At 41.9% G+C, this 26230-nt stretch overlaps 3 protein-coding genes and 1 long non-coding RNA gene across 4 annotated transcripts; 1 reads left to right on the top strand and 3 right to left on the bottom strand.

Moving 5' to 3' along the window:
• Positions 1–3837: 3837 nt before the first annotated feature.
• Positions 3838–5931, bottom strand: LOC116918674. The gene is made up of 2 exons (XM_045172179.1): positions 4765–5931; positions 3838–4644 (listed from the first exon to the last, which is right to left on the bottom strand). The coding sequence occupies exons 1-2, from the start codon at positions 5929–5931 to the stop codon at positions 3838–3840; spliced, it is 1974 nt and encodes a 657-aa protein (XP_045028114.1).
• Positions 5932–6024: 93 nt separating this feature from the next.
• Positions 6025–7224, bottom strand: LOC123471158. The gene has a single exon (XM_045172120.1). It carries the CDS (start codon positions 7222–7224, stop codon positions 6025–6027), a length of 1200 nt encoding a protein of 399 aa, XP_045028055.1.
• A 111-nt stretch (positions 7225–7335) lies between these two features.
• Positions 7336–8989, bottom strand: LOC116935628. Its single transcript, XM_045172077.1, has 3 exons — positions 8732–8989; positions 8065–8572; positions 7336–7994 (listed from the first exon to the last, which is right to left on the bottom strand). Exons 1-3 carry the CDS (start codon positions 8987–8989, stop codon positions 7336–7338), a joined length of 1425 nt encoding a protein of 474 aa, XP_045028012.1.
• Positions 8990–24226: 15237 nt separating this feature from the next.
• LOC123470011 lies at positions 24227–25979 on the top strand. The gene is made up of 2 exons (XR_006643376.1): positions 24227–24342; positions 25004–25979. It is a non-coding gene; the product is annotated as an uncharacterized LOC123470011 (long non-coding RNA).
• The last annotated feature ends 251 nt before the right edge of the window (positions 25980–26230 follow it).

Here is a 26230-nt window from a genome sequence, read left to right as displayed (position 1 = left end):
AAGTATATTTGATGCTAATTACATATAGAAGTAAAAACTCATGCTATAACAGTGTATTCACATTGAATACACGTATATTCCATGCAGTTTACATATAGAAGTAAAAACTCATGGTATAACAGTGTATTCACATTGAATACAAGTATATTTGATGCTGTTTACATATAGAAGTAAAAACTCATGTTTAACAGTGCATTCACATTGAATACAAGTATATTCCATGCAGTTTACATATAGAAGTAAAAACTCATGATATAACAGTGTATTCACATTGAATACAAGTATATTCCATGCAGTTTACATATAGAAGTAAAAACTCATGGTATCACAGTGTATTCACATTGAATACAAGTATATTTGATGCTGTTTACATATAGAAGTAAAAACTCATGGTATAACAGTGTATTCACATTGAATACAAGAATATTCCATGCAGTTTACATATAGAAGTAAAAACTCATGGTATAACAGTGTATTCACATTGAATACAAGTATATTCCATGCAGTTTACATATAGAAGTAAAAACTCATGGTATAACAGTGTATTCACATTGAATACAAGTATATTCCATGCTGTTTACATATAGAAGTAAAAACTCATGGTATAACAGTGTATTCACATTGATTACAAGTATATTCCATGCAGTTTACATATAGAAGTAAAAACTCATGGTATAACAGTGTGTTCACATTGAATACAAGTATATTTGATGCTGTTTACATATAGAAGTAAAAACTCATGGTATAACAGTGTATTCACATTGAATACAAGTATATTTGATGCTGTTTACATATAGAAGTAAAAACTCATGGTATAACAGTGTATTCACATTGAATACAAGTATATTTGATGCTGTTTACATATAGAAGTAAAAACTCATGGTATAACAGTGTATTCACATTGAATACAAGTATATTTGATGCTGTTTACATATAGAAGTAAAAACTCATGGTATAACAGTGTATTCACATTGAATACAAGTATATTTGATGCAGTATACATATAGAAGTAAAAACTCATGGTATAACAGTGTATTCACATTGAATACAAGTATATTCCATGCAGTTTACATATAGAAGTAAAAACTCATGGTTTAACAGTGTATTCACATTGAATACAAGTATATTCCATGCAGTTTACATATAGAAGTAAAAACTCATGGTATAACAGTGTATTTACATTGAATACAAGTATATTTGATGGTGTTTACATATAGAAGTAAAAACTCATGGTATAACAGTGTATTCACGTTGAATACAAGTATATTTGATGCTGTTTACAGATAGAAGTAAAAACTCATGGTATAACTGTGTATTCACATTGAATACAAGTATATTTGATGCAGTATACATATAGAAGTAAAAACTCATGGTATAACAGTGTATTCACATTGAATGCAAGTATATTCCATGCAGTTTACATATAGAGGTAAAATTTCATGGTATAACAGTGTATTCACATTGAATACAAGTATATTGCATGCGATTACATATAGAAGTAAAAACTCATGGTATAACAGTGTATTCACATTGAATACAAGTTTATTGCATACAGTTTACATATAGAAGTAAAAACTCATGATATAACAGTGTATTCACATTGAATACAAGTATATTCCATGCAGTTCACATATAGAAGTAAAAACTCATGGTATAACAGTGTATTTACATTGAATACATGTATATTCCATGCAGTTTACATATAGAAATAAAAACTCATGGTATAACAGTGTATTCACATTGAATACAAGTATATTCCATGCGGTTTACATATTGAAGTAAAAACTCATGGTATAACAGTGTATTTACATTGAATACAAGTATATTTGATGCTGTTTACATATGGAAGTAAAAACTCATGGTATAACAGTGTATTCACATTGAATACAAGTGTATTTGATGCTGTTTAGAAGTAAAAACTTATGGTATAACAGTGTATTCACATTAAATACAAGTATATTTGATGCTGTTTACATGTAGAAGTACAAAATCATGGTATAACAGTGTATTCACATTGAATACAAGTATATTTGATACAGTATACATATAGAAATAAAAACTCATGGTATAACAGTGTATTTACATTCAATACAAGTATATTTGATGCTATTTACATATAGAAGTAAAAACTCATGCTATAACAGTGTATTCACATTGAATACACGTATATTCCATGCAGTTTACATATAGAAGTAAAAATTCATGGTATAACAGTGTATTCACATTGAATACAAGTATATTTGATGCTGTTTACATATAGAAGTAAAAACTCATGGTATAACAGTGCATTCACATTGAATACAAGTATATTCCATGCAGTTTACATATAGAAGTAAAAACTCATGATATAACAGTGTATTCACATTGAATACAAGTATATTCCATGCAGTTTACATATAGAAGTAAAAACTCATGGTATAACAGTGTATTCACATTGAATACAAGTATATTTGATGCTGTTTACATATAGAAGTAAAAACTCATGGTATAACAGTGTATTAACATTGAATAAAGTATATTCCATGCAGTTCACATATAGAAGTAAAAACTCATGGTATTACAGTGTATTCACATTGAATACAAGTATATTTGATGCAGTATACATATAGAAGTAAAAACTCATGGTATAACAGTGTATTCACATTGAATACAAGTATATTCCATGCAGTTTACATATAGAAGTAAAAATTCATGGTATAACTGTAAACTTTGTAAATACTTTTGGCGGCATGTCGTACCGTACTTACAGTTTAGGTTGAGTAATTAAATTGACACTAAGAACTGTGTCTGTTCCAACCGTCTATTCGTTTTACACTGATTTTACAGTCACTTAGTGGGGGTGTTACAATTAAAGGAGGGGAAACAATGGGGGTTTGGGGCCACCTATCGGGGGCCTCTGAGACAATAGTCGCGCAAATGCGCTGGTGCAGTCGTCCGGCGGCCGGATAGGGTTGTCGTCGTCTGTTGGGCGATTATCTTCCCAACATGCTCCCCACTAGAGCCCGTAGCATCTGGCTCGACATCTCCGACGACGTTGTCCGTCTCTCCGGTGGCCGGTACCACATTTCTGACCGCTGGCTCAATTTCCGGTGTTAGGAAGAGTGGAGCTGGATCCTCATCCGGCTCCTGGGTCGGCTCCGGATTTTCAATCTCGATGTCCTCATCTCGATCTTCTCTTAGTTCTATGGGGTGAAGGGACTGAATTGCTCGATTAATGATGTTCCCGTTGGGAATTTTAAGCATCACGGAACAAATAAGTCCGTCACGGCTAGGTATTAATTCCTTAACTACTCCTATCGACCACATTAAACGTTTGGAGTTTTCGTCGTGGATTACGACGATTTCTCCTTGGCGGATTTTTCTTCCGGACTTCCCCTTGGAGTGAAAGTTGTCCAGTTGACGTAAATAGTCGTCCACAAATCTGGAGCAGATATCGGCGACGTATTTTCTTCTGAGCTTATCCATTTCTAACAACTTGGTGCTAGTTGAGGTAGGAGCTATTAAATTAGTAGCTGGCTCCGGATCCGCGCGAGTAGAACGTCGATTGTTGAGGAATTGGTTAGGAGTGATTGGAAGCGGATCATCGGCTCCTTCTCCGATATAGCTGAGCGGGCGTGCGTTAATCACGCTTTCTATCTCAATTAAGCTTGCTTCCAATTCCATGTAGTCCAGACAAGCTCGACCATTGGAACGTCGAAGCAGATCCTTGACGCTCCTCCCCATTCGTTCCCAGAACCCGCCCCACCAGGAGGCTAGGCTGGCGGAATATATCCAGAGAGTCTTCCTGGCGGCAAGATAATCCTGGACAGTCGGATCGGAGTTAAGTAGTTTTAAATGTCAGTCGACACATCGGAAAGTTTGTGCGTTGTCGGAATACATCACCGATATAGGTCCTCGTCTAGCTGCAAATTTGCGGAGAGCAAATAGAAAGGAGTGTGCGGTCATGTCCGGCATCAGTTCCAGATGAATCGCACGAGTGACAGCACATGTGAAAAGACAAGCATAACTTTTGAGCTGATTAGTCTTCTTAGCTTTAGTCGTTGTCGGTGGAATATCTTGGATTTCGATATCCTCTTCTGTTGGCGTTTCTTCGCCTGCGAGCGGAGCTTCATTTGGAGCGTCTTCTTCTGCGAGAAGCTCCTCAGCTGGCTCTTTATTTGGATCGTCTGTTGAAGTCGGATCCTGGACTGATGTCAGGGCTTTCGCTTTCCTTCTGGATGGGGCTGGTTTGTAAAACAAATGTCCAGCGAAATCCACTCCTGTAATATGGAATGCTTGCGCCTGGTGGAGTCGATTTAACGGAAGTGGGGCTGCTAGTTCTTGGAACGGTGGTGACGTTAGTTTTTGGCATTCAACACAAGCGAACCAATCGGTTTTTACTTGCTGCCGTCCCTTCACTATCCAGAACTTTTCCTTTAGTTCCGATAGTGTTCCTTTTACTCCTGCATGTAGTAAAGACTCGTGTTTGTCTGTAATTAGAAAGGAGATTACTAAATGTTTTGCAGGAAGCAGAATTGGGGGTTCGATATTTCGATCCCTTAAAGCAAGTGATACTCTTCCTTGTACACGGATGAGTCTGTCTCTTTGGTCCCAGATTGGGAGAAGAGATGCGATTTTCTCCTTGGGTTGGATTGGGTTGTCCTGCTGCAGAGATTCAAATGCCTTGGGTTATCGCTCCCGTTGGAGCTGCCGATAAATAGTCAGCTCCGCTTCATCCAATTCTTCTCTAGATAGTCGGTTAATTTGGATCACTTTTTCGAATACCTTTATTGATTCCATAAATTCTTGTCCAGGGGGTCTTAACATCCCTTGACTCCTTCTTAGGAATCGTGCGATCCATGCCGTTCTTCTTACTAGTCGATTCCAAGTAGATATTCTGTCCAAATTCCATTCGATGGTGGTTGTTGGAGCTGTGATGGCTGCTGTCGTGCTGACCGTCGTACTCCTTGCTTCCGATTCAATTTTGAATTGAATTGTTTGTGGAATTAGGGTGTTGGGGGAATCTGGCCATTCCGATTCATCTTCTTTGAGCCAAATCGGGCCGTTCCACCATAGAGTTGAAGTTACCAGCGTTGGCGCTGGCGCTCCCCGCGAGGCAAGATCGGCCGGATTTTGGAGACCTGGACAGTGTCTCCACCACTCGGGCTGAGAGAATTTTCTTATCGTTTCTACTTGGTTCCGAACGAATGGCTTCCATTTGTTTGGTTCGCCTCTGATCCATCCTAGTGAGACTAAAGAGTCCGACCAGTAAATTGTCCTCCAATGATGGATTTGCATTGCTGTTTTGACGACTTCACCTAGGCGTACGGCTAAAAGCGAGCTTAGTAATTCTAACCGAGGTAAAGTTACTTTTTTCTTGGGTAGAGGTGCAACTCTGGTCTTGCTTGTTAGTAGGACGACGTACGGTTCTTCGTGTCTCCTTTGGAGTCTTGCGTATGCTACGGCTCCGTACGCTGTTTCTGATGCGTCTCCGAAAACGTGAAGTTCATGGGAGATGATCATTTCTGACAATCCGATCCAGCGTGGAATTTTCAATTGGGTGAAATCGATTAGGCTCGTCATCACCATCTTCCACGATTTCTGAATTTCGGCTGGAGCAGTTTGGTCCCAACCTATCTCCTTTTCCCAAAGTTTCTGGTAAATAATTTTTAATAGAAGGACAATAGGTGCTAAAAATCCGATTGGATCGAAAATCCTTGCTGAGATGCTAAGAATTTTCCTTTTTGTGATCTCGGTCCCTACTTCCTCTACTGCTTGAATTATAGCTGTTGGGTCGAATTGAAAGGAGTCGGATCCGGTGTCCCACCGGATTCCTAGCATCTTTTGTTGTCCGTCCAACGCTGGGGAGAGTAGGCCGACGACTTGGTTCGACAGCCCTTTCTCCTTCAAGTGTTGTCTTAGCTCGTCACTGTTCGTTGCCCAGCTTCTCATTTTGAGTTGGGCGTCACTGAAAATCTCGTCGGTTTCATCGACTCTTTGTTTGGCGATTGTCACGTTGTTCTCTCAGCCAAGCTAGTCGTCTACTTATAGATTCTTTTCCAGCTGCTCTATTGTTTCTGGAAAACGAGATTTTAGTGATTTAAGATGTTTGTTTATGGTTACACGTAGCAGGAAGGGGCTAGGACTAAGGCCGAAGGGCACCCTTTTCCACTTATAAGCTTTGAGCGGGGATCCAGCTACTGCTGGATCCTTGGGCCATAAAAACCTGATTGCTTCTGCGTCTTCAGGCTGTAGGGCGATGTTGAGAAAAACTTTTTCAATGTCCGCAATCCAGGCGATCTTATACTTTCGAAATCGCATTAATACCGATAGGAGATCGGGATTAAGGTTCTGTCCGGTCTCCAGCACGTCGTTTAGACTAGGACCAAATTTTGTCTTTGCCGCTCCATCGAAAACGGGTCTTATTTTCGTTGTTGTTTTGTCGATTCTGAAGACCGGATGATGTGGAAGATAAGTATGGGGCTCTTCGTAGTCCATATTTGCTTCTTCCACGAATTTGCTTTCGATCAGTTTTTGGATCTCTTGGTGATAATTCACCAAGTCTCCTGGATTTTTTCTCAATCTGCTTATCGTGCTTTCTACTCTTCCAGTGGCCAATGGTAAGTTTTTCTGGAGTCTCCATTTATCTGTCGACCAAGGTATTGGTGTACAGTATCTTCCGTCTGGCCATCTTGTTATTTTCTCGTCGAAGGAGTCGAAACGATCCTCTGACTCCACTGCTTCAGCGCCTTCTAGGTTCGCAAAATTTTCTATTCTCCAAAAGAGGGAGAGGTCGAAATTTGTAGCCGTTATTTCGTCGTGTTCAACCCATTTAGTGTCTGTTTCTCCGCAGGATCCGGTTGGTGCATCTGAAAATGATGTTCCTGTTTGTGGATTTTGGAGGTTGGCTTTTCCAGTTTCCTTTCCCGTTGGAGTTCTGATTGACTGGGTTGGACTTTCTTTCCTTTCGATTCGGCTGCTTCTTGCGAACGATGACGTTATCTGCGACACTGGATAATTAGATGTTAAAATTAGGTGCTCGATTATTTGATTGCCTGTCTTAGAATTAGTTTCTTGTGAGGGACCGGCTATCATTCTTCCCAGCTTCGTTTTGAATGCGCGTTGTCCGCACGGACTCTGAATTGCTGCTTCATTTGACATGATCTGGAACATTTTGTCCATTCCAACCAGAATCCCAATTGGCTCTTCTTCCCCATATGCCATTTCAAATCTGTCGTCAGCCATTTTTTCGTTTTGGATCCAGAGGCTTCTTGCAAATTCGGATCCTATGTAAGGGCCAGTATCTGCAATGTGGTCTGATTCTAAAGCGATTAATGTAATTTTTGGGGCGCCTTTTCAGGTGCTCCTTACTTGCATTTCAATGGTTTTTGTCATTTCGGGTTGGCTAGCTTCATTTTTCTTAAACACTCTCGTGCTGATATTTTCTACCGCTACTGTTTTCAATTTGAGTTGCGATGAGAGCGATTTTAGCACCCATGATCGATGACTTCCGTCGTCAGCAAATAAAATTGCTCTAGTTTCGCTGCCGTCTGGTCCATTGACAATCACTGTTGCCGTTTTTAACATTAACTGTCCGAACGTACTTGCGCAGGCTGTAGTGGCCGAGATGGAGTTGCTGGCCACGATGCTTGCCGATTTTGATGGTTTGGAGACTCTTATGTCTCCTTTGTCGCAGAGGGCGGAATATTGTCTCCCTCCACATTTGTTGCAGTTCCGGGGGGATGTGCAATCCTTGAGTTCGTGCTTTCCTCCGAAACAATTCACGCATTTTTTTAAATTGTTAATGATTGATTTTCTCTCCGCCAAGTCTTTTGGACATCTTGTCAGCCAATGAATTTGCCCGCAAAATTTACAAGGCCTTTCACATTCTATCCAACTAGGGCTAAATTTAACACTTTTAGATTTTAAAGTGGGTTTGACCTGTAGAGCTGGATTTGATTTAGCACCAACGGCTAGTTGGGACGCTGTTGCTAGAGGTGGGCTGAAAGGCTTTGCTTTTTAAGGAGCTGGAGATGGTTTTGAAAAAAACTAAACTTGAAGGAATTAATTTGATTAGTTGAGTACCGAGGAGTCCCCCGAAAGAAGACGTTGGGGCTCCTAATGTCTCCAAGGCACTGATGTGCAATTGAAGATTCAGCTGAAAACTCCTAAGGGCTGGAACATCATTTCCGTCTTTCACTGGCTGCAAGGTATGCAGTTTGTTGAAGTGAGCGTCGATCATAACCTGTTTTTTGCCATATCTTCTTGTTAACTCGTCGATGGCTACCTGGTAGTTAGCATCTGTTAATTCAAGATTATTAACCATTAAGTTAGCTTCGCCTTTCAAATACTCTGTAAGATAATCAAACTTTTGAACGTTGGTAAGGGTTGAGGAATGAATCGCCGCATTAAACGATTCCCAGAATTGGGTCCATTCTAAAATGTCCCCTTTGAAATGTTTAATTTGCCTTTGTGGCAGTCTCATCGAATGTGTCGATTGTGGCGGAGCTGCTGCGGTTACGTGAACCACTGGCGCTTGAGGCGTAGGTATGGCTGCAATCACTTGTGTGATTATGTCGCGGGTTATGGCTGCCTGATTCATCAATTGTTGTTGGATGAGGGCTAGAATTCGTTTGTCTCTTTTTTCTTCTTTTTCTTCTTGTTTTCTTTTTTCTTCCTCTTTTTCTTTTTTCTTTAACATATTTAGCCATTCCTGGCGTTTTAACTTGATGACTGCGTTGGCATTTAATACCTCATCTTGTGTTTGGTACGTGATGTCAGTTTCGGCGTCGTATTCCGCCTGGTCTGCATCCGCGTCATTGAGTTCGTCTTGGATTGCTGTTGAGTACCCTTTGTAGGTTTCGAAGCATCCTTTAAGCTTAGTTTCCAATATTTCTAGGTTGCTGAGCTCTTCTTGCGTCATCACAGCTTTCAACCCATTGATTAGGTTGATTGTTTTTGTTATGTGGCCCTTAACGACCGTTCTCGAGCCTTTTGTTGTCGGAGCCATTTTCCTAAGAGGGTGGCTCCTAAGGAGCTTTTGAGATTGAGCTTTGAGAAAGAAGGAGAAAATTTAATTAGTTTTAACCAAGAGAACTTTCTTTTTTTTTTTAGATGGTACTGCTTGTTGCGGTAACACTAGTGTGAAGAGACAGAAAGTGGTCTTTTTTTTTACTAGTAGCGCCACATGCCGTGGTCACTACAACAAGAGAGAGAGAAGACTTTGTTTTTTACTAGTAGCGCCACATGCGGTGGTCACTACACCAAGAGAGAGAGAAGACTTTTTTTTTAGTAGCGCCACATGCGGTGGTCACTACAACAAGAGAGAGAGAAGACTTTTTTTTTTACTAGTAGTGCCACCTGCGGTGGTCACAACAATAAGAGAGAGAGAAGACTTTTTTTTTTTGAAGTCACCGATTACCCGGGCTCCTTACACTAGAAAAAATTCTGTTTTTTTTAAAAGAAGAATGGACGGCGTTTGAAATTTATATTTTACCAGATGTATTTAGCAGTCTTCATTCGTTGCCCTCTCCAATGAATACAATGCTGGTATTATCGCCTTTGTTCCCTTCCTCTGGTGTTTCTTCTAGTCCTGCCCGTACCCTGTCGCCCGGTGAAGTTGCCACGCAATTGTCTTGTCTGGTCTGCTCTGAGATAAGCTGCTCTTCCCACTGACCGGTTGTATCCGCTTTGGTCCTCTTTCGTGGAGGTATCGTCTTCTTCCGACGAGTCACACGAACTTATCCAGCAAAGTTGTAGTTCGTCTTCCTCCTAAACTGGCCTAAAAACTAACGGCTTGGTTGGATCAGCAGTTATAGCTGCTGGATCCTGGGGCGCGGGTCGCGGTTCTGATGCTGGTGCGGGTTGCGGTGCGGGTAATGGCACTGGTTGCGGTGCAGGTACTGGCACTGGCACGGGTTGCGGTTTCGGATAACCCACCGGGATTCCTGGAGGCGCGTAGCGGATATCAGCGTAGTATCGTGGGCGGGTCGCTTCTTTTAGTTGTTCGACGGTGATGAGTCTACGGGCAATTTCCAAGAATGGTTGTAGACTAGGAGCGTGAGCTCCTGCTGGCAACTGTTCGTCCGGAATACGCTCTCGTGCCGGGGGAGTTCGGGGCGGTTCAAACCAAGCGGGCATATAGAAGTAAAAACTCATGGTATAAAAGTGTATTCACATTGAATACAAGTATATTTGATTTTGTTTACATGTAGAAGTATAAACTCATAATATAACAGTGTATTCACATTGAATACAAGTATATTTGATCCTGTTTACATATAGAAGTAAAAAATCATGGTATCACAGTGTATTCACATCGAATACAAGTATATTTGATTCTGTTTACATGTAGAAGTAAAAACTCATGGTATAACAGTGTATTCACATTGAATACAAGTATATTTGATCCTATTTATATATAGAAGTAAAAACTCGTGGTATCACAGTGTATTCACATTGAATACAAGTATATTTGATTCTGTTTACATGTAGAAGTATAAACTCATAATATAACAGTGTATTCACATTGAATACAAGTATATTTGATCCTGTTTACACATAGAAGTAAAAACTCATGGTATCGCAGTGTATTCACAATGAATACAAGTATATTTGATGTAGTTACATATAGAAGTAAAAACTCATGGTATAACTGTGTATTCAGATTGGATACAAGTATATTTGATCCTGTTTACATATAGAAGTAAAAACTCATGGTATCACAGTGTATTCACATTGAATACAAGTATTTTTGATTCTGTTTACATGTAGAAGTATAAACTCATAATATAACAGTGTATTCACATTGAATACAAATATATTTGATCGTTTTTACATATAGAAGTAAAAACTCATGGTATCACAGTGTATTCACATTGAATACAAGTATATTTGATCCTGTTTACATATAGAAGTAAAAACTCCTGGTATAACAGTGTATTCACATTGAATACAAGTATATTTGATTCTGTTTACATGTAGAAGTATAAACTCATAATATAAAAGTGTATTCAGGATGAATACAAGTATATTTGATCTTGTTTACATATAGAAGTAAAAACTCATGGTATAACAGTGTATTCACATTGAATACAAGTATATTTGATTCTGTTTACATATAGAAGTAAAAACTCATGGTATCACAGTGTATTCACATTGAATACAAGTATTTTTGATTCTGTTTACATGTAGAAGTATAAACTCATAATATAACAGTGTATTCACGTTGAATACAAGTATATTTGATCCTGTTTATATATAGAAGTAAAAACTCATGGCATCACAGTGTATTCACATTAAATATAACTATATTTGATTCTGTTAACATGTAGAAGTAAAAACTCATGGTATCACAGTGTGTTCACATTGAATCCAAGTATATTTGATCCTGTTTACATGTAGAAGTAAAAAATCATGGTATCACAGTGTATTCACATTGAATACAAGTATATTTGATTCTGTTTACATGTAGAAGTATAAACTCATAATATAACAGTGAATTCACATTGAATACAAGTATATTTGATGCTGTTTACATATAGAAATAAAAACTCATGGTATCACAGTGTATTCACATTGAATACAAGTATATTTGATCCTGTTTACTTATAGAAGTAGAAACTCATAGTATCACAGTGTCACTTACAGTGCTGCCCTCACGGGCAGGATTGTAGGTGGCAAGGGCCTTCGTTTGGTGTTGATGTTGGAAGTGGCCCTTGCCCCCTTTGTTCAGTGTGTGTTTTTTCAGTTGAGTATACCGTAACGGTCGTGAACGAGGATCTCTCGTTTACCTCCCCCATAATCCAGTCTAAATTTTAAGTTCCCAATTTTCTCTCTCTCTCTTTGTTCTCCCCTTTTTTCAACAAAGAATAAAGCAGTTCGTTTTCCCTCAAGTCATATTTTTCATCTTCATTATTTTTCATCCTCCATTCCACATCTTTTCTCTTACAACGTCTCCACTGCACGTGAGCGTTAGTAACAAATTTTGCCGAAACTCGGGATTTAACGAACACGTTCATTTCTCTTGTTATCCCTAGTAAAACTTGTTAGATTCAGTAAAATGGTCGGGTATTCCCCTTTGTAAGACTTTGACACACGTCCACGCCATCCTGAAGGCAAAACCCGGTCTACCACGCCTTTACGTATCTGACTGTATCGTCGCTGCATCTACGTGAATCATCGACATCCGTTTACGTGTGACTACTTCCTTGTCTTTGAACGTTTCTACGTCATGAGTGAAGCCGTAGCAAAAGCCGAGAGTATTGAGTTGGGCGGCAATATCTCTATAGAAGACGAAATGAAGCCAGAATCAATAAAGAATGAAGGCCCCCTCCTCCCAGACAACGATCTGAAGCAGAAACGTGGGAGAAGGAAGGCGGCCCACACGAAGTTAACGAATCAGCTCAGAAAAGCAGTGGCAGATCACAAGATGGGAGCCATCAGACTCAAGAAGTTGCAAGTTGCAGCATGGCGAGACGAATTAATTCGTATCTACGAAGACGTCAAAGATCTTCACCACACGTATATGGAGAGCTTGCCCGATATTACGGATCCACAACGTCAAGCATGTGAAAAATGGGAGGTACAATTCGACACCGACCACGTGGAAATCCTCAACTTCGCCATTAGGTATGCCACGTCGTCACGTCACTCAGCCAGCTCTATTGGTACGACAGCTTCAGACGTCACAGTTAGCACCACGCTATCACAGAAGAGGTCTACCCGTTCAGCGTCAAATGTTTCCCTTGGTCAACCCAGCCAGCGTGATCTGTGCATCCAGAAACAGATATTGGAACTGGAAGTCAAGATGGAGCGTGCAAGAATCCAGATGGAAGCGAGCACCACGTCGGCTACGGAAACGTTAAGCAAGGCGCTGAAAGGCATGGGTGAGCACCTGAGCAAACTCATTGACAGCGCGGAAAAGACGTCATCGGAAATTGCCGCTAACACCAACTTGGTGAAAGATTCACGTCAGAGTCTACGTGAACTGGATCAGAAGATCAAAGAGATTAACTTGGATCTAAATGCTCAGATTGAAGGTCTAAAAACAACGATGGAAGTCAACAAGATCCATCTGAGAAGGATACAAGTGCAAGTTCTGGACCAAGAGACACGCCTTCCAAAACGATCACAGCCATTCGCTGCTTCACAAGACATCCCTGCTCGGGCGTCCTTTAAGTCAATTGAGGCCACAGTAATGCACCGTAGAGACTTGTCCAATCGTTACGTTCCAGCCGGTACCTCTGCACAGGATCCTACCCAAAGACCCTTGCCCATCATGCCTTCAACCTGCAATCCATGCCTACCCCCTGGGGACGATACGTCTTCGGACACGACCCCTGAACCTCCACCTGCCGCTGGCCCTGCCAACCATCCTCATGGCGGCTGCTGTAGTCGTCCACGTACTCCGACCTTCACGATCCAGCCGTTTGATGGAAATCCGAAGAACTACGCCCGGTTTAAGGCTAAATTTCGAGCCTTATACGAACCAGAATACAACGGTTCTCCTGCCCTACTGTTCATGTTGGAAGAGCTGCTGTCGAAGGAGGTCCGGAATGAGATCGGCGAGTGCCTAGCCGATGAAATTATGTACTCCGTGGTGTGGGAACGACTCGATGCAGTTTACGGCCGCACCGAAGTCATGGATCAAACGTACCTCGACGACCTGCTGCAGATTCCACCTTTGAAGAGCCAAGATGCGGCGAGCCTCAAGACTTTTGCAAACCGGTTGCATGGAGCAGTGGTGACGCTCTCACAATCAAGATATGCCCATGAGCTTCATAGCCGTACTACTCTGATGGCCATGGAAGCAAAGCTGACGATGTACCTTAAAGAGAAGTGGAATGAAAAATGAAAGAGAACAGGTGCAGAGCTGAACGTTCTGGACCTGGACGACTGGGTAACAGTAAAATCCATGAGAAAGCAACATGGTAAAAACGTATTTGAGTCCTTGCCTACGTCGACGTCCAAAGTACGGTTTGATGAGAAGAAGCCTGTGAAGAAACAGAACGCTGCTCACACGTCGACCATTGGACACGTTTCGACAGAAGAGGTCTCTAAATCAACGGCGTCATCACCTCCGGAGGCTGCTCCCAAGGGAAAACAACTGAAGATGGAGGAGAAAGCGACCGAAAAGACTGACCAATGGAGGTGCCTAGCTTGTAACGGCAGGGCTCACAACTTGGCCAGCTGTAGCCTGTTTATGTCTTCCACGCCCACGAAAAGGGCTGAAGTCGTATTTAAGTCCGGGAGGTGTCTACTATGCCTAACCGGCAAACATGAACACAAGGAGTGTCCCAGGGACATCAAATGTACCATGGGTCGATGCACTGGATCAAGACAGCATCCATTGCTTCACGGGTCTGAGTTCATCCCACGGAGGAAACTATCGGATCCAACGTCTCCATCAGCGTCTACATCGACTGCATTCCTTGGGACACTAACCCAGAAGGAACCGGTAAAGCGACGTGTACGTTTCAAGATTTTACCCGATCGTATTAGCGTCGGTACAAGATGGGTCGACACTTTCGGATTCCTGGATACCGGAAGTGACACCACACTGATCAGGAGAGATTTAGTAAAAAGGTTGGGACTCGTTGGTCAGCATAAAAGTATCAACGTTGTCTCTTATGATGGAGCCACATCAAACGTCCAAGCTGCCGTTGTGGATTTCTCCCTCTCGTCCGTTGACGGAACAAGCCGGTTTGAAGTTAAACACGCCTACGCCGTCGACAATTTGAAGGTGACGCCAAATCCTCCAATCAACCCTCGTCAAATGGAGTCCTGGACACACCTACACGGTCTTGATGTCCCGAACATACAACCCGAAGACGTTGGAGTATTAATTGGAATTGACGTAGCAGAAGCCCACGATCACGTAGATTCCGTCAAGCCGCCGGCTGGAACAATTGGGCCTATCGCCTTCAAAACACCGTTTGGTTGGTACCTGGGTGGTCAAACGGGCCCGCCACAAGATGGGCGTCCGTTCATCGCCCATATAGTAGCAGAGGAACGTCCCGAAGACCTCAACGAGTTAGTCAAGAAATTCTGGCAGCTGGAGGCGAAAGACGTAGACATGGAGCAGTCTGTTCTCTCCGAAGACGATCTACGTGGGAAACGTATCCTCGAGTCAACAGTAAAGAATGTTGGTAACCGGTATCAAGTCGGCCTTATGTGGAAAACCGACAACGTAAGCCTTCCGGACAATCGGGCAACTGCATTGAAGAGACTTTATTCTCTAGAGAGGCGATTTCAACGAGATGTAGACTTCGCCCAGAAGTATGATGCAGTTGTTAAGGAGTACATCGGCCTGGATCACGCCAGACTCCTCACGACCGAAAAGTTGCGAAAGGAGTCAAGTAGAACGTGGTATTTACCGCACCACGGCGTCGTAAGCCCATCCAGCTCTACGACCAAAGTTCGAGTTGTATTCGACGGAGCCGCCGAGTATGGGGGAACGTCGATCAACCAGAACCTGTTACGTGGACCCAATCTTCTCGTTAGCCTACTCGGTGTCCTACTACGCTTCCGAAGGAACCTGGTACCAGTTGGCGCAGATATCGAGAAGATGTTTCACCAAGTGAAGGTCCCAGTAGAAGACCAGGTGGCCTATCGGTTTGTCTATCGAACGCCTGGCAGTAATCAAGCACCGTTAACGTACCAAATGACAGTCCACGTCTTTGGATCGGTATCTTCCCCAACGACCTGTATTTTCGCCCTAAATCGGACTGCAGACGATCATCGCGACCAGTATCCGGAGGCAGCAGAGAGCGTTCGAAGAAACTTTTACGTTGACAACTACCTCGATTCCTTTGATTCCGAAGACGGGGCAGTAAAACGGGCCCGCCAGATGAAGAAACTCTTACAACTAGGCGGTTTCAATCTAACGAAGTGGACGTCCTCATCAAGGAAGGTTATATCGGCTCTACGTGAGTTCGGTTTGGGTTCACCAACACTGGACCTTGATTTGGAGAAGTTGCCCATCGAGCGAACACTTGGAGTGATGTGGAACGGAGAAACGGATATGCTGACGTTCAAGATACGGAAGCAGCCAAGCCATGACGTTCTCACCAAAAGGAATTTCCTCAGTATAATCTCCAGTGTCTACGACCCGTTGGGACTTGTCGCTCCTGTTGTTTTCTTAATGAAGTCACTTCTGCAAGATATATGGACGTACGAGAAAAGGATCGGCTGGGATGACCCTATCCCCGAAGAATAAGGCCAACGCTTTCACTACTGGTACGAGCATCTAGATAACCTGGAGTTGTTAACAGTACCAAGATGTTTCCGGCATCAACATGGACGTTGGACGCAGCAGCACCTGCATGTATTTACGGATGCAAGCACAAAAGGATTTGGAGCTGTGGCGTACTTCCGTTTCACCTTCGAAGACCAGTCGATCAACGTATCCTTCGTCATGGCTAAAACCCACGTAACACCAGTAAAATGACTCACGATCTCAAGATTGGAGTTGCAGGCTGCTGTAGAAGGCTTAAATATCGCCCTAGTAATCTGTCGGGAGCTCGAAATCGATTTACGTGAAGTTACCTTCCACACCGACTCTCAAACCGTCTTACGTTGGATCCATTCTCGCACTTGCCGATTTGAAACCTTCGTGAACAATCGGATTGGCAGAATCCTCCGGAACACGAATCGAAGACAATGGCGTCACGTTTCCGGAATTAACAATCCAGCGGACCTGTGTAGTCGTGGCATTGACCCGAAGAACGTCGACGAGTTGGTGAAATTCCACGAGGGTCCATCGTTCCTGAAACTCGATCCGTCGGAGTGGGATATTTGGGAAGAGATCGCAGAGCCGGAAGAAAGGGACGTTAACGTAATTCGAGTCTTCGCAGTCAAAACGGAAGACGAAAATCACCCGATTGATGACTGTGTAAAGAGGTATTCCAGCTTACTCAAGATCCAAAGAGTTATCGCTTGGTGCAGAAGGTTCGCGACCAACGCCAGAGCTAAGATGGGAATTAACAAGCCAACCGTGGGGGAGTTGACGGCCGAAGAAATGATGACGGCCCTCACGCTTTGTGTCAAACGCACCCAAGGACTGGCATTTGCGGAAGAAATCTACGCCTTGAAAAAGAGCTTGGAGTTGCCTCTGAAGTCACAACTACGCACGTTTAGCCCTTTCCTGGACGAAACAGGTCAGCTACGTGTAGGCGGACGTATACTTCAGGCTCCAGTTGATTATTCCACAAAGCATCCCATCCTGCTTCCAGCCGATCAATTCCTGACGCAGAGGATTGTATGGGATCATCACAAACGGAATCTCCACATTAAATCTGAAAGATTGCTGGTGGATTTACGTACACGTTACTGGATAATCTCTGGACGTAACGTCATCAAATCGGTTGTCAACACCTGCTGGCCTTGCAAGCGGAGATCATCAAAACCCATTCCACCACTCATGGCATCGTTACCAGCTCACAGGCTTACTCCCTATCTTCCACCTTTCGCATATACGGGAATCGATTACTTCGGCCCTCTAACGGTACGAGTCGGTGGAAGAGGATGTAGACACGAGAAACGTTGGGTATGCCTGTTTACGTGCCTAACAACTAGAGCCGTTCACCTAGAAGTCTCCGACGGCCTCAGTCTCGAAGAATTCATGCTATGTTTCACTCGGTTCGTGAGTTTACGTGGAAAGCCGAACGTTGTTTACAGTGACAACGGAACTAATCTCGTAGCAGGGGAACAAGAACTCCGACAAGCTCTAACGGAGTTAGTCAAACAACACCAGGAGTTGCAGTCGAAGATGGCATGCCAACAAATAGAGTGGCATTTCCCTCCTCCTCACGGATCCCATTTCGGTGGAGTTTGGGAAAGGCTCGTGCAATCGTGCAAGCGAGCCATGAAGGTCAGCGTCGGGAATCGTTTAGTCACCGATCGGGTCCTAAGAACGGTGATCGCAGAAGTAGTAGCCCTTTTGAACGCTCAGCCACTAACCCACCTCAGCATGGATCCCGAAGATCTCGACCCGTTAACGCCGAATCACTTTCTTCATAGAGGAGCCCGTCCCTACGTGCCGCTAAAGTTGGGAGATTCTGAGAACATGGAAGTCACAGCAAAACAATTCCACCAAAGCCAGGCCATCATACAACATTTTTGGAACAGATGGCTTCGTGAATACGTTCCACACCTGACGAAAAGGAGAAAATGGTCGGAAAATCGGCCAAACGTTACCGTCGGAGACCTAGTACTCGTCATTGAGCCGAATACTCTACGTGGACAGTGGCCGTTGGGAAAAGTGATAGAGGTTCTCCCCAGTGACTCTGATAACGTTGTACGAGTGGTAAAAGTGCAAATCAGCAACCACAAAAACCCCTGTATTCGTCCAGTGACTAAGCTCTGTGTTATGGCTACGGCCAAAGAGCAGGACGTTTACGTAGAAAGTGAAAAAATTGGGTCATCTGAGTTAAAATCGAGATCGTTAGGTCAAAATGCAATGTAAATAGTCAATCCTTGTATGAAAGTAAAAAAAAGTGGTATAAATTGTAAAATTGTAAAATTGTAAAATTGTCAAATGTCAAATGTCAAAATGTAAAATGTAAAACTGGTTTATATAGTCATATGTAACAATGTAAAAAATTTGAACCCCAAAACCGCATTGTAAAATTTCCGATGGCAACGCCACCTATACTTAGTTCAAACGGCAAAGGCAAAATTAGGTCGCCTACTGTTTAACCCTTGAACTTAGGGAAACTGTTTAGTCCTTCACGAACATTAGACGACAGTTGCTCCTAAGTTCTCGTACTATCACACCAAAGTGACCATTGCCGACTCAACATCATGGCTGAAAATCTGTGCCCATCCGTCTCATCCGTCAAAGAAAAGTTAAAAGTTTCCATTGAACGTGAAGAGGAGTGTTCGTCCAATCTTCATCTTCGTCGACAAGATTTACTGAGGACACGAACGGCGGCTATCGACGTGGTTTTGGCCCACCAAAAGGCCATCGTTCAACTCGACCAGGAACTCGAAGAAAACTCCAAGGACATAAAGAACGTGCACGTCCACTTCATTTCTGAACGGCAAACCATCCTTAACAGCTTTGTTGGATCCCTGTTAAAGGAAAAGAAGAAAGCAGCAGAAGTCCAGCCGAACGCCCCACAGTTTGTCGCGCCACGTCACACCCCGACGATCGTGTGCTTCCTGAGGACCCACCTCAATCAGCCGGGCATGGTGTCCTGCGGCCGCAAGATCAGGGAGTGTGATGGCTTCATGCTGCTGACTAACCGGGAGCGGATGGAGCTGCTGTTCGCACAGCACCGATGTTTTGGCTGTTTTCTCCCGCTGTCCGTCGCTGGTCATTTGAAGTTGGCCGATTGTCCCCACCCGCGCTTCTGTGCCATGTGCGGGACCAACGACCACCACCAAATTCTCTGCGCACCAAGGCGGGTGTATCAGGGAATCATCCCTGAATAAACGTAGCCGTGGACTCTAAACGTGGCGAGCTTTGTTGTTTTTTTGTTGTTGTTGTTTTGTTGTTTCTTTTTGTTTATTTTAGTACCTGTGGACAGGTGGGCCTGCTGTCACTTGCAGGGGGAAGGATAACTTTCGGCAAAATCAATCATATTGCAGGATTGTAGGTGGCAAGGGCCTTCGTTTTGTGTTTATGTTGGAAGTGGCCCTTGCCCCCTTTGTTCAGCGTGTGTTTTTTCAGTTGAGTATACCGTAACGGTCGTGAACGAGGATCTCTCGTTTACCTCCCCCATAATCCAGTCTAAATTTTAAGTTCCCAATTTTCTCTCTCTCTCTTTGTTCTCCCATTTTTTCAACAAAGAATGAAGCCGTTCGTTTTCCCTCAAGTCATATTTTTCATCTTCATTATTTTTCATCCTCCATTCCAAATCTTTTCTGTTACAACGTCTCCACTGCACGTGAGCGTTAGTAACACACAGTGTATTCACATTGAATACAAGTATATTTGATCCTGTTTACATATAGAAGTAAAAACTCATGGTATAACAGTGTATTCACATTGGATACAAGTATATTTGATTCTGTTTACATGTAGAAGTGAAAACTCATGGTATAACAGTGTATTCACATTGAATACGAGTATATTTGATTTTATTTACATATAGAAGATAAAACTCACGGTATAACAGTGTATTCACATTAAATACAAGTATATTTGATCCTGTTTACATATAGAAGTAAAAACTCATGGTATAACAGTGTATTCAAATTGAATACAAGTATATTTGATTCTGTTTACATGTAGAAGTATAAACTCATAATATAACAGTTTATTCACATTGAATACAAGTATATTTGCTTCTGTTTACATGTAGAAGTATAAACTCATAATATAACAGTGTATTTACATTGAATACAAATATTTTTGATCGTGTTTACATATAGAAGTAAAAACTCATGGTATCACAGTGTATTCACATTGAATACAAGTATATTTGATCCTGTTTACATATAGAAGTAAAAACTCATGATATAACAGTGTATTCACATTGAATACAAGTATATTTAATTTTGTTAACATGTGGAAGTATAAACTCATAATATCACAGTGTATTCATATTGAATACAAGTATATTTGATCCTGTTTACGTATAGAAGTAAAAACTCATGGTATCATAGTGTATTCACATTGAATACAAGTATATTTGATTCTGTTTACATGTAGAAGTATAAACTCATAATATAACAGTGTATTCACGTTGAATACAAGTATATTTGATCCTGTTTACATATAGAAGTAAAAACTCATGGTATAACAGTGTATTCACATTGAATACAAGTATATTTTATTCTGTTTACATATAGAAGTAAAAATTCATGGTATTGTAAAGCATCCTCCCTCTCGGGTGGATGACTTTACGGATTAAGACAAATATATTACCACGGAACTCGGAGACGTTTACCCACAATGACGACAGTGTATTATTAGACTAGGCCATAAGAATTACACGGGAAAGGACATACAATATGACAAGAAAGGGAATAACGAGCCAAACCATAATGACCAATAGAATAAGGGCAATTTGGAAGCTTACCGATGTAGCGCGAGCGTTACGGGAGCGCACGTTGGTAAAACGATACGAAGTGGCTCGGCGTAGCGAGAGCGGGACACGGTGGAAAACAGACACGAGATGGAGACGATTGGAAATACAATTCAGATAGGCACTCACGGAAACAGGTAGTCGGAGAAACACTTGTACGAGGAAACACTAAGGCAAGTTAGGTGTCGAACTAGTGTTGTTGAAGGCAACTGAACATTTAGCGAGCTGCTAGCTGTCTGATCTTTCTTAGATTTTGAGTTCACCATGAAACCTCGCATCTCGTCAAAGTGGCGTGATGCTGTTGACGTGTCGCTATGTCGCGCGTGCAGCCAATCAGAAGGTGTTTGTTTAATGGCTTGATTGGCGTCGCGCGTGCGACCAACCAAACGGATGTTTATTTAATGGCGTGATATGCATCGCACGTGTAACCAATCACGGAAGTTTGTTTAGTGGCGTGATAATGCGTCGCACGTGTGAGTCAGACAGCAGGTGTTAAATTAGGTCAACGCTAAGATGTCTATGACAAATGGTTACTATGCGGATTACGATATTCGAATAATATGCAAAAGAAGAGTAAATGCAAGAGAGTAAAATGTAGACATAATGATATACCAAGGGAGAGTAAACATAATATTATAAGAATGCGGGTGTCATAAGATGTATTTGTAGGCCTTCGTTACATCGCTCCGGGCGGCGTAGGATTACGTCCCGTAATCAGACTTCATGTTCGTGGTAAGAAGTTTTAACTTCTTTAATCGGAGGACAGCAAATACCGAAGAGGCCAAGACAGCAGCAAATGCGTAAGACGATGAGGACAAGGATGAAAATGACGGTGACGACCAAGGAGATTATGATGACCTCCCACCAGCTGGTATATCTCTCGACTCCTGCTGCTGTCAGAAGAACATCAGCTGCATGAGGACGATGGTTCAATGGGAAATCAGCAGGTGATTGTTCATTCATGGCGGCTACGATGTCAGCTACAACGTTCTTGTGGTTGAGTAAATTATCGTTATAAGCTGGATTGCTGCGATGGTCATAGTCGAAGGCTTTCACGTCTTCGTATCGGAAGGAATGAGCCAATGTACACTCCGGCAGTACAATATTCGGGTCGATCCTTTTCCAAGTGTTGTTGCGGAAGGCGTAAGGTTTATCGTTGAAATTGACGAAACCATTCGTCCAATAGCATGGGGAAAATTTCACTAATTCCCAGCCATCGAGATTAACGGTATAATTGTTAAATTTCGGCTGTGGTCCACAAGGTGTGATTATGGTTTCAAATGTGGCATTCACAGCTTTACACTGAATCACTACGGCGGTTTGTCCAAAAGCTTGCAATTTTGCACACCGAGGTAATTTCAATAATGAAGCGGCGAGCCAACCATTATATTGGGCGGTGATGATTGCTCGTTCATTTTTAGCTTTGCGAACATCACACTCAATTGTCTGTAACATACGCGCTAATTCATTATCACGATCAATAGCACGATCTTGAATATATTGTTTATTGGCCAATTTATCCAAATCGGGGTCACTAGATGGCGAGGTGGTTTCAACAGAGACGCTTGGTTGGGCCTTCTCCTTGATGGACGCCGACTCGGCGGTGAGTGATAGAGATTTATCGACGAAAGGCCACGTTACCAAAACTAAATTTGATTGGCCGACGATTTTAAAAGTCGTTGTTCGGTTGTTACAACTTCGATGATTGGGGTCGCAAGGTGGTTGAAGAGTCAAATGAAAATCTAGTTGACGGTCGTCGTCCAAGAGGCGGAAATATTTTTCATTCGTCGTCTTCATCATAAGATTTCCGATTCCAGATTCAACTGTACGTAATTCGTGTTGAATCTTATGGGTGTATGTCGTATCCCAAACCAAAGTTAGAGGGTTGTGAGACAAGGTACCGGCGGTTGCGGCAGCTTTTCCGATCGGCGTTGGAAAATCTTCATCTTCCATTTGTTGAAACAATTGTACTTGTTCAAGCGCACAATTCAGAATTTCCGAATCGACGGTTCGCATCCAGTAACCGTCAGATCGAGGTTCATGCGAAAATACATACTTCTCATCTGAAAGAGTCATTTCATAACCTTCACACTTTTTAGTGTTAATCATTTTATAGCACTCAGAAGCCGTTGTGTCTATAGGAATTTTCTCAGGCACGATCACTGTTTGACCGAAAAAGTTCATAGTCACGCGGTGAATATTTCTCCATCTGGCACAAATAAAACCCGGAAATTTCACTGCGGCGCGTTCATCACTGTAGACAACATATCTCACTGGAACAGCACTCGTGGAATTCATTTTCGGCTTGCAATCAGCATCAGGAAATCGAATAATTCCCATATTCTTCGGCTCAGCGCAATCGCATACGGTTGTTTGGAATGCGCGTGCGCGTAGGTAGAGACACAGCAGTAGCAATAGTAACGGCATTGACGACATTACTACATGTAAAAATATATGGTAAATGACATAACACAAAAAAAAACAGTATACTGGCCAACTTAGTCTAAGTCATCATGTGGGTTTACTAAGCTAAGATAATCAAATATGAAAAAGAAATAATGGAAGTAAACGTCAAAGTAAAAGAGAGAAAACAACAAGAAAAAAATGCTGACGGCTTTTGAAAGGTCAACGATTTCCCGTCGGCTTTTCATCGGCTACGCCACGGCAAAATAATAGAAAAATAGGGGGTGTCGTAATATAACAGTTTTTTACGGTAGAAGGACACAATATTTTTTGAATAAATTTATATCGTTGGAACGAGGGGAAAGTGAGCTTAATTATCAAAAAGAAAGAATTGGAAAATATTGAATCATGTGGAAATGCTGACGAGAAAGAAACGTTTCAAAGTTTTACGGCGGAAAATTTTTCTGCCGTGGAAGGTCACGCGCATATCTCGTTTTTTTCTAAGTCCAATGCAGGGGAAAAGTACAAATGGGGGGAAGAAGCGGAGGGGAATAAAAATGGAATAGGGGGAGTAGAGAAAGTAGCCTTCGGCAAAAAGGGAACTTAGAATATTTTCAATATTGCTGCGGCGGGGAAGCTACAGTAGGGAAACGAAAGGGAAAGTGAAAAACTTAGCGTATGTTGGAGTGTGTAAGAATGGAATATTTGTGTGTGTAAGAATGGAATGCGCTAGCGGTGGCGTTTTTTTTTTTTTTTCGTAGTGTTTATGGGAAAAGTCTTTGCAGTGATAGTAAAGCTATAGAAAAGCATAGAAGACAAGTGATATACAGTGGGACTTAGAAAAAGTTTTAGCTGTTTCGTTCGTGTACGGATATCTAAGAGACGTGGGAGTTGTTGAATTCAAATGGAATACATTACTATCAAGGTTTTACTTATTTCCTTTTTTTCAATACTTTACTTTTTTACTATTTCCAATGTTGTATTGCTACTGAATAAGAGTAACAGATGGACTTCTAATAAATTCTACTATTTCTTTCAAGTTTTTTTTTCGATAAATGTCTGCTACTTCTATCGTACAGAGTGAAATATGGGAAGTTTTGCAATTTATGGGCCTACTCAGAGAGGGAACAACTCAAATGCAAATATTTCAAAAGAACACAGAGGCAAGAAGAAATAACAAATTATTTTATACTTGTTGGACACGAAGGTTGTTTTATGGTATCGTAACATAGTCTAGAGAAATATATTTTCCTTTTTTTTTTCCTCTATTTTCTTTGTCTTTTTTTTTTTTTTTTTTTTTTTGAGAGAGCTCATTAAATTTTGTGTTTGTTTGTTTGTTCGTTTTTTTTTTTCAAGAATTTATTGTTCTCATTTGTCTTTGTTTGCTTGTTTGTTTTTTTTTTTTTTTTTTTTTTGTCTTTTTTTTCTCTTTCTGGTATACCTTTCATTTGTTTTATTTTATTTTATTTTTTTTTTACTACTAATGGAGAGACTTACTTCTCTCTCTCTCTTCTTATGTTTTATTTATTATATTTTTTCGAGATGTCATAAAACAACCAATGTATTTCTACTTAATAACTACAAAGGGTACAACAAAAAAAGAAAATCACGACGGCGACGTCATTGTGGAGACCGACGGGTGGTTGCTCGCGGCGACCCGTCTTCTTGTAGTGCTGCTCGGCGCCATCGTCGGATCAGCAGGTCGATCCTTCTGTGCCGCCAATGCAGGAACTCCCGAGAATCGGTGCTGGGAGCCGGCGAATCGCGGTCGATGTCTGGATGATGTTGAGGTTCGCTCGTTGGTGTTGCAGGTGTTGATGCTGGCATTCCAGCTCTTGCCCCAGGGATGGTGATTACGAGGATGTCTCGTCCGCTTCCGTCCAATAAAGTCATTCGACCATTCCATCAGTAAAGCGAATTGGTTTTCTTCGATTTCTTTGCGGGCGTCGTCCGGTAGCATTTTGGTGTTCCGGCTTTTCTACTGACAAATCGTCCTTGGACTCTGTTGGTGGATTTTCGGACTCGTTAGTGTCGCGTGTGGAGTTGTCATCGGAAATTGGAGTGGAATGACGCTGACTTAGTAGTAGTATCGGCGCATATTTCAGCGGATGGCAACTGATTTTCTGTATTTTGATGAGATGAAACGGCGACGTTCTCTTGGCTTAACTTTCGCTGATCAATTTCTTGAGTCGGAAAATTAGTGTAAAATGGGAGGGCGTCACTGTCAAAGGTATCGTCTGGATTGTCACTGTCGGGTCCGATTTCATTTTCGAAGATATCGGTAGTCTGAGTCGCAATCGATTTGCGGAATCGATTTTCAAAATCCAATGAGTTTTCAATGGATGGACAATCTTCAGTCTTCCAAAGCATTGTTTCGTACAAAGGTTTCAAACGATTGACGTGGGTACGTTGGCATACATAGGAATTGTCGGCTATATCTACTGTATTATTGGTATGTACTTTTACAACTCTATAAGGACCTTTATATTTCGAAGTGAATTTCCTACTGTCACCTTCTTTAACTACACGAATATCCAATAAAACTCTATCTCCTACGACATATTTTCTTTCTTTCGCACGTTTATTATATTGTTCACGTTGACGATTCCATGCTTTCTCGCTTTCTTCACGGACTCGCTGAAAGCTATAGCGCAATCGATCAGCTAGATTTCCTACATAGTCGGATACAGATTTAAAAGTTTGAGGGACAGCGTCCAAAAATTCATTAATGGGCAGATTAGGGTCTCTACCGTGAACTAAATAATAAGGGGTTTCAAGTGTCGAAGAGTGAACTGAACTACGATAAGCGAATA

This window comes from Daphnia magna, linkage group LG1 (genome assembly GCF_020631705.1).
Source record: "Daphnia magna isolate NIES linkage group LG1, ASM2063170v1.1, whole genome shotgun sequence".
In the NCBI taxonomy this organism is placed as follows: domain Eukaryota; kingdom Metazoa; phylum Arthropoda; class Branchiopoda; order Diplostraca; family Daphniidae; genus Daphnia; species Daphnia magna.
This window is presented reverse-complemented; position numbering and strand designations above follow the sequence as displayed.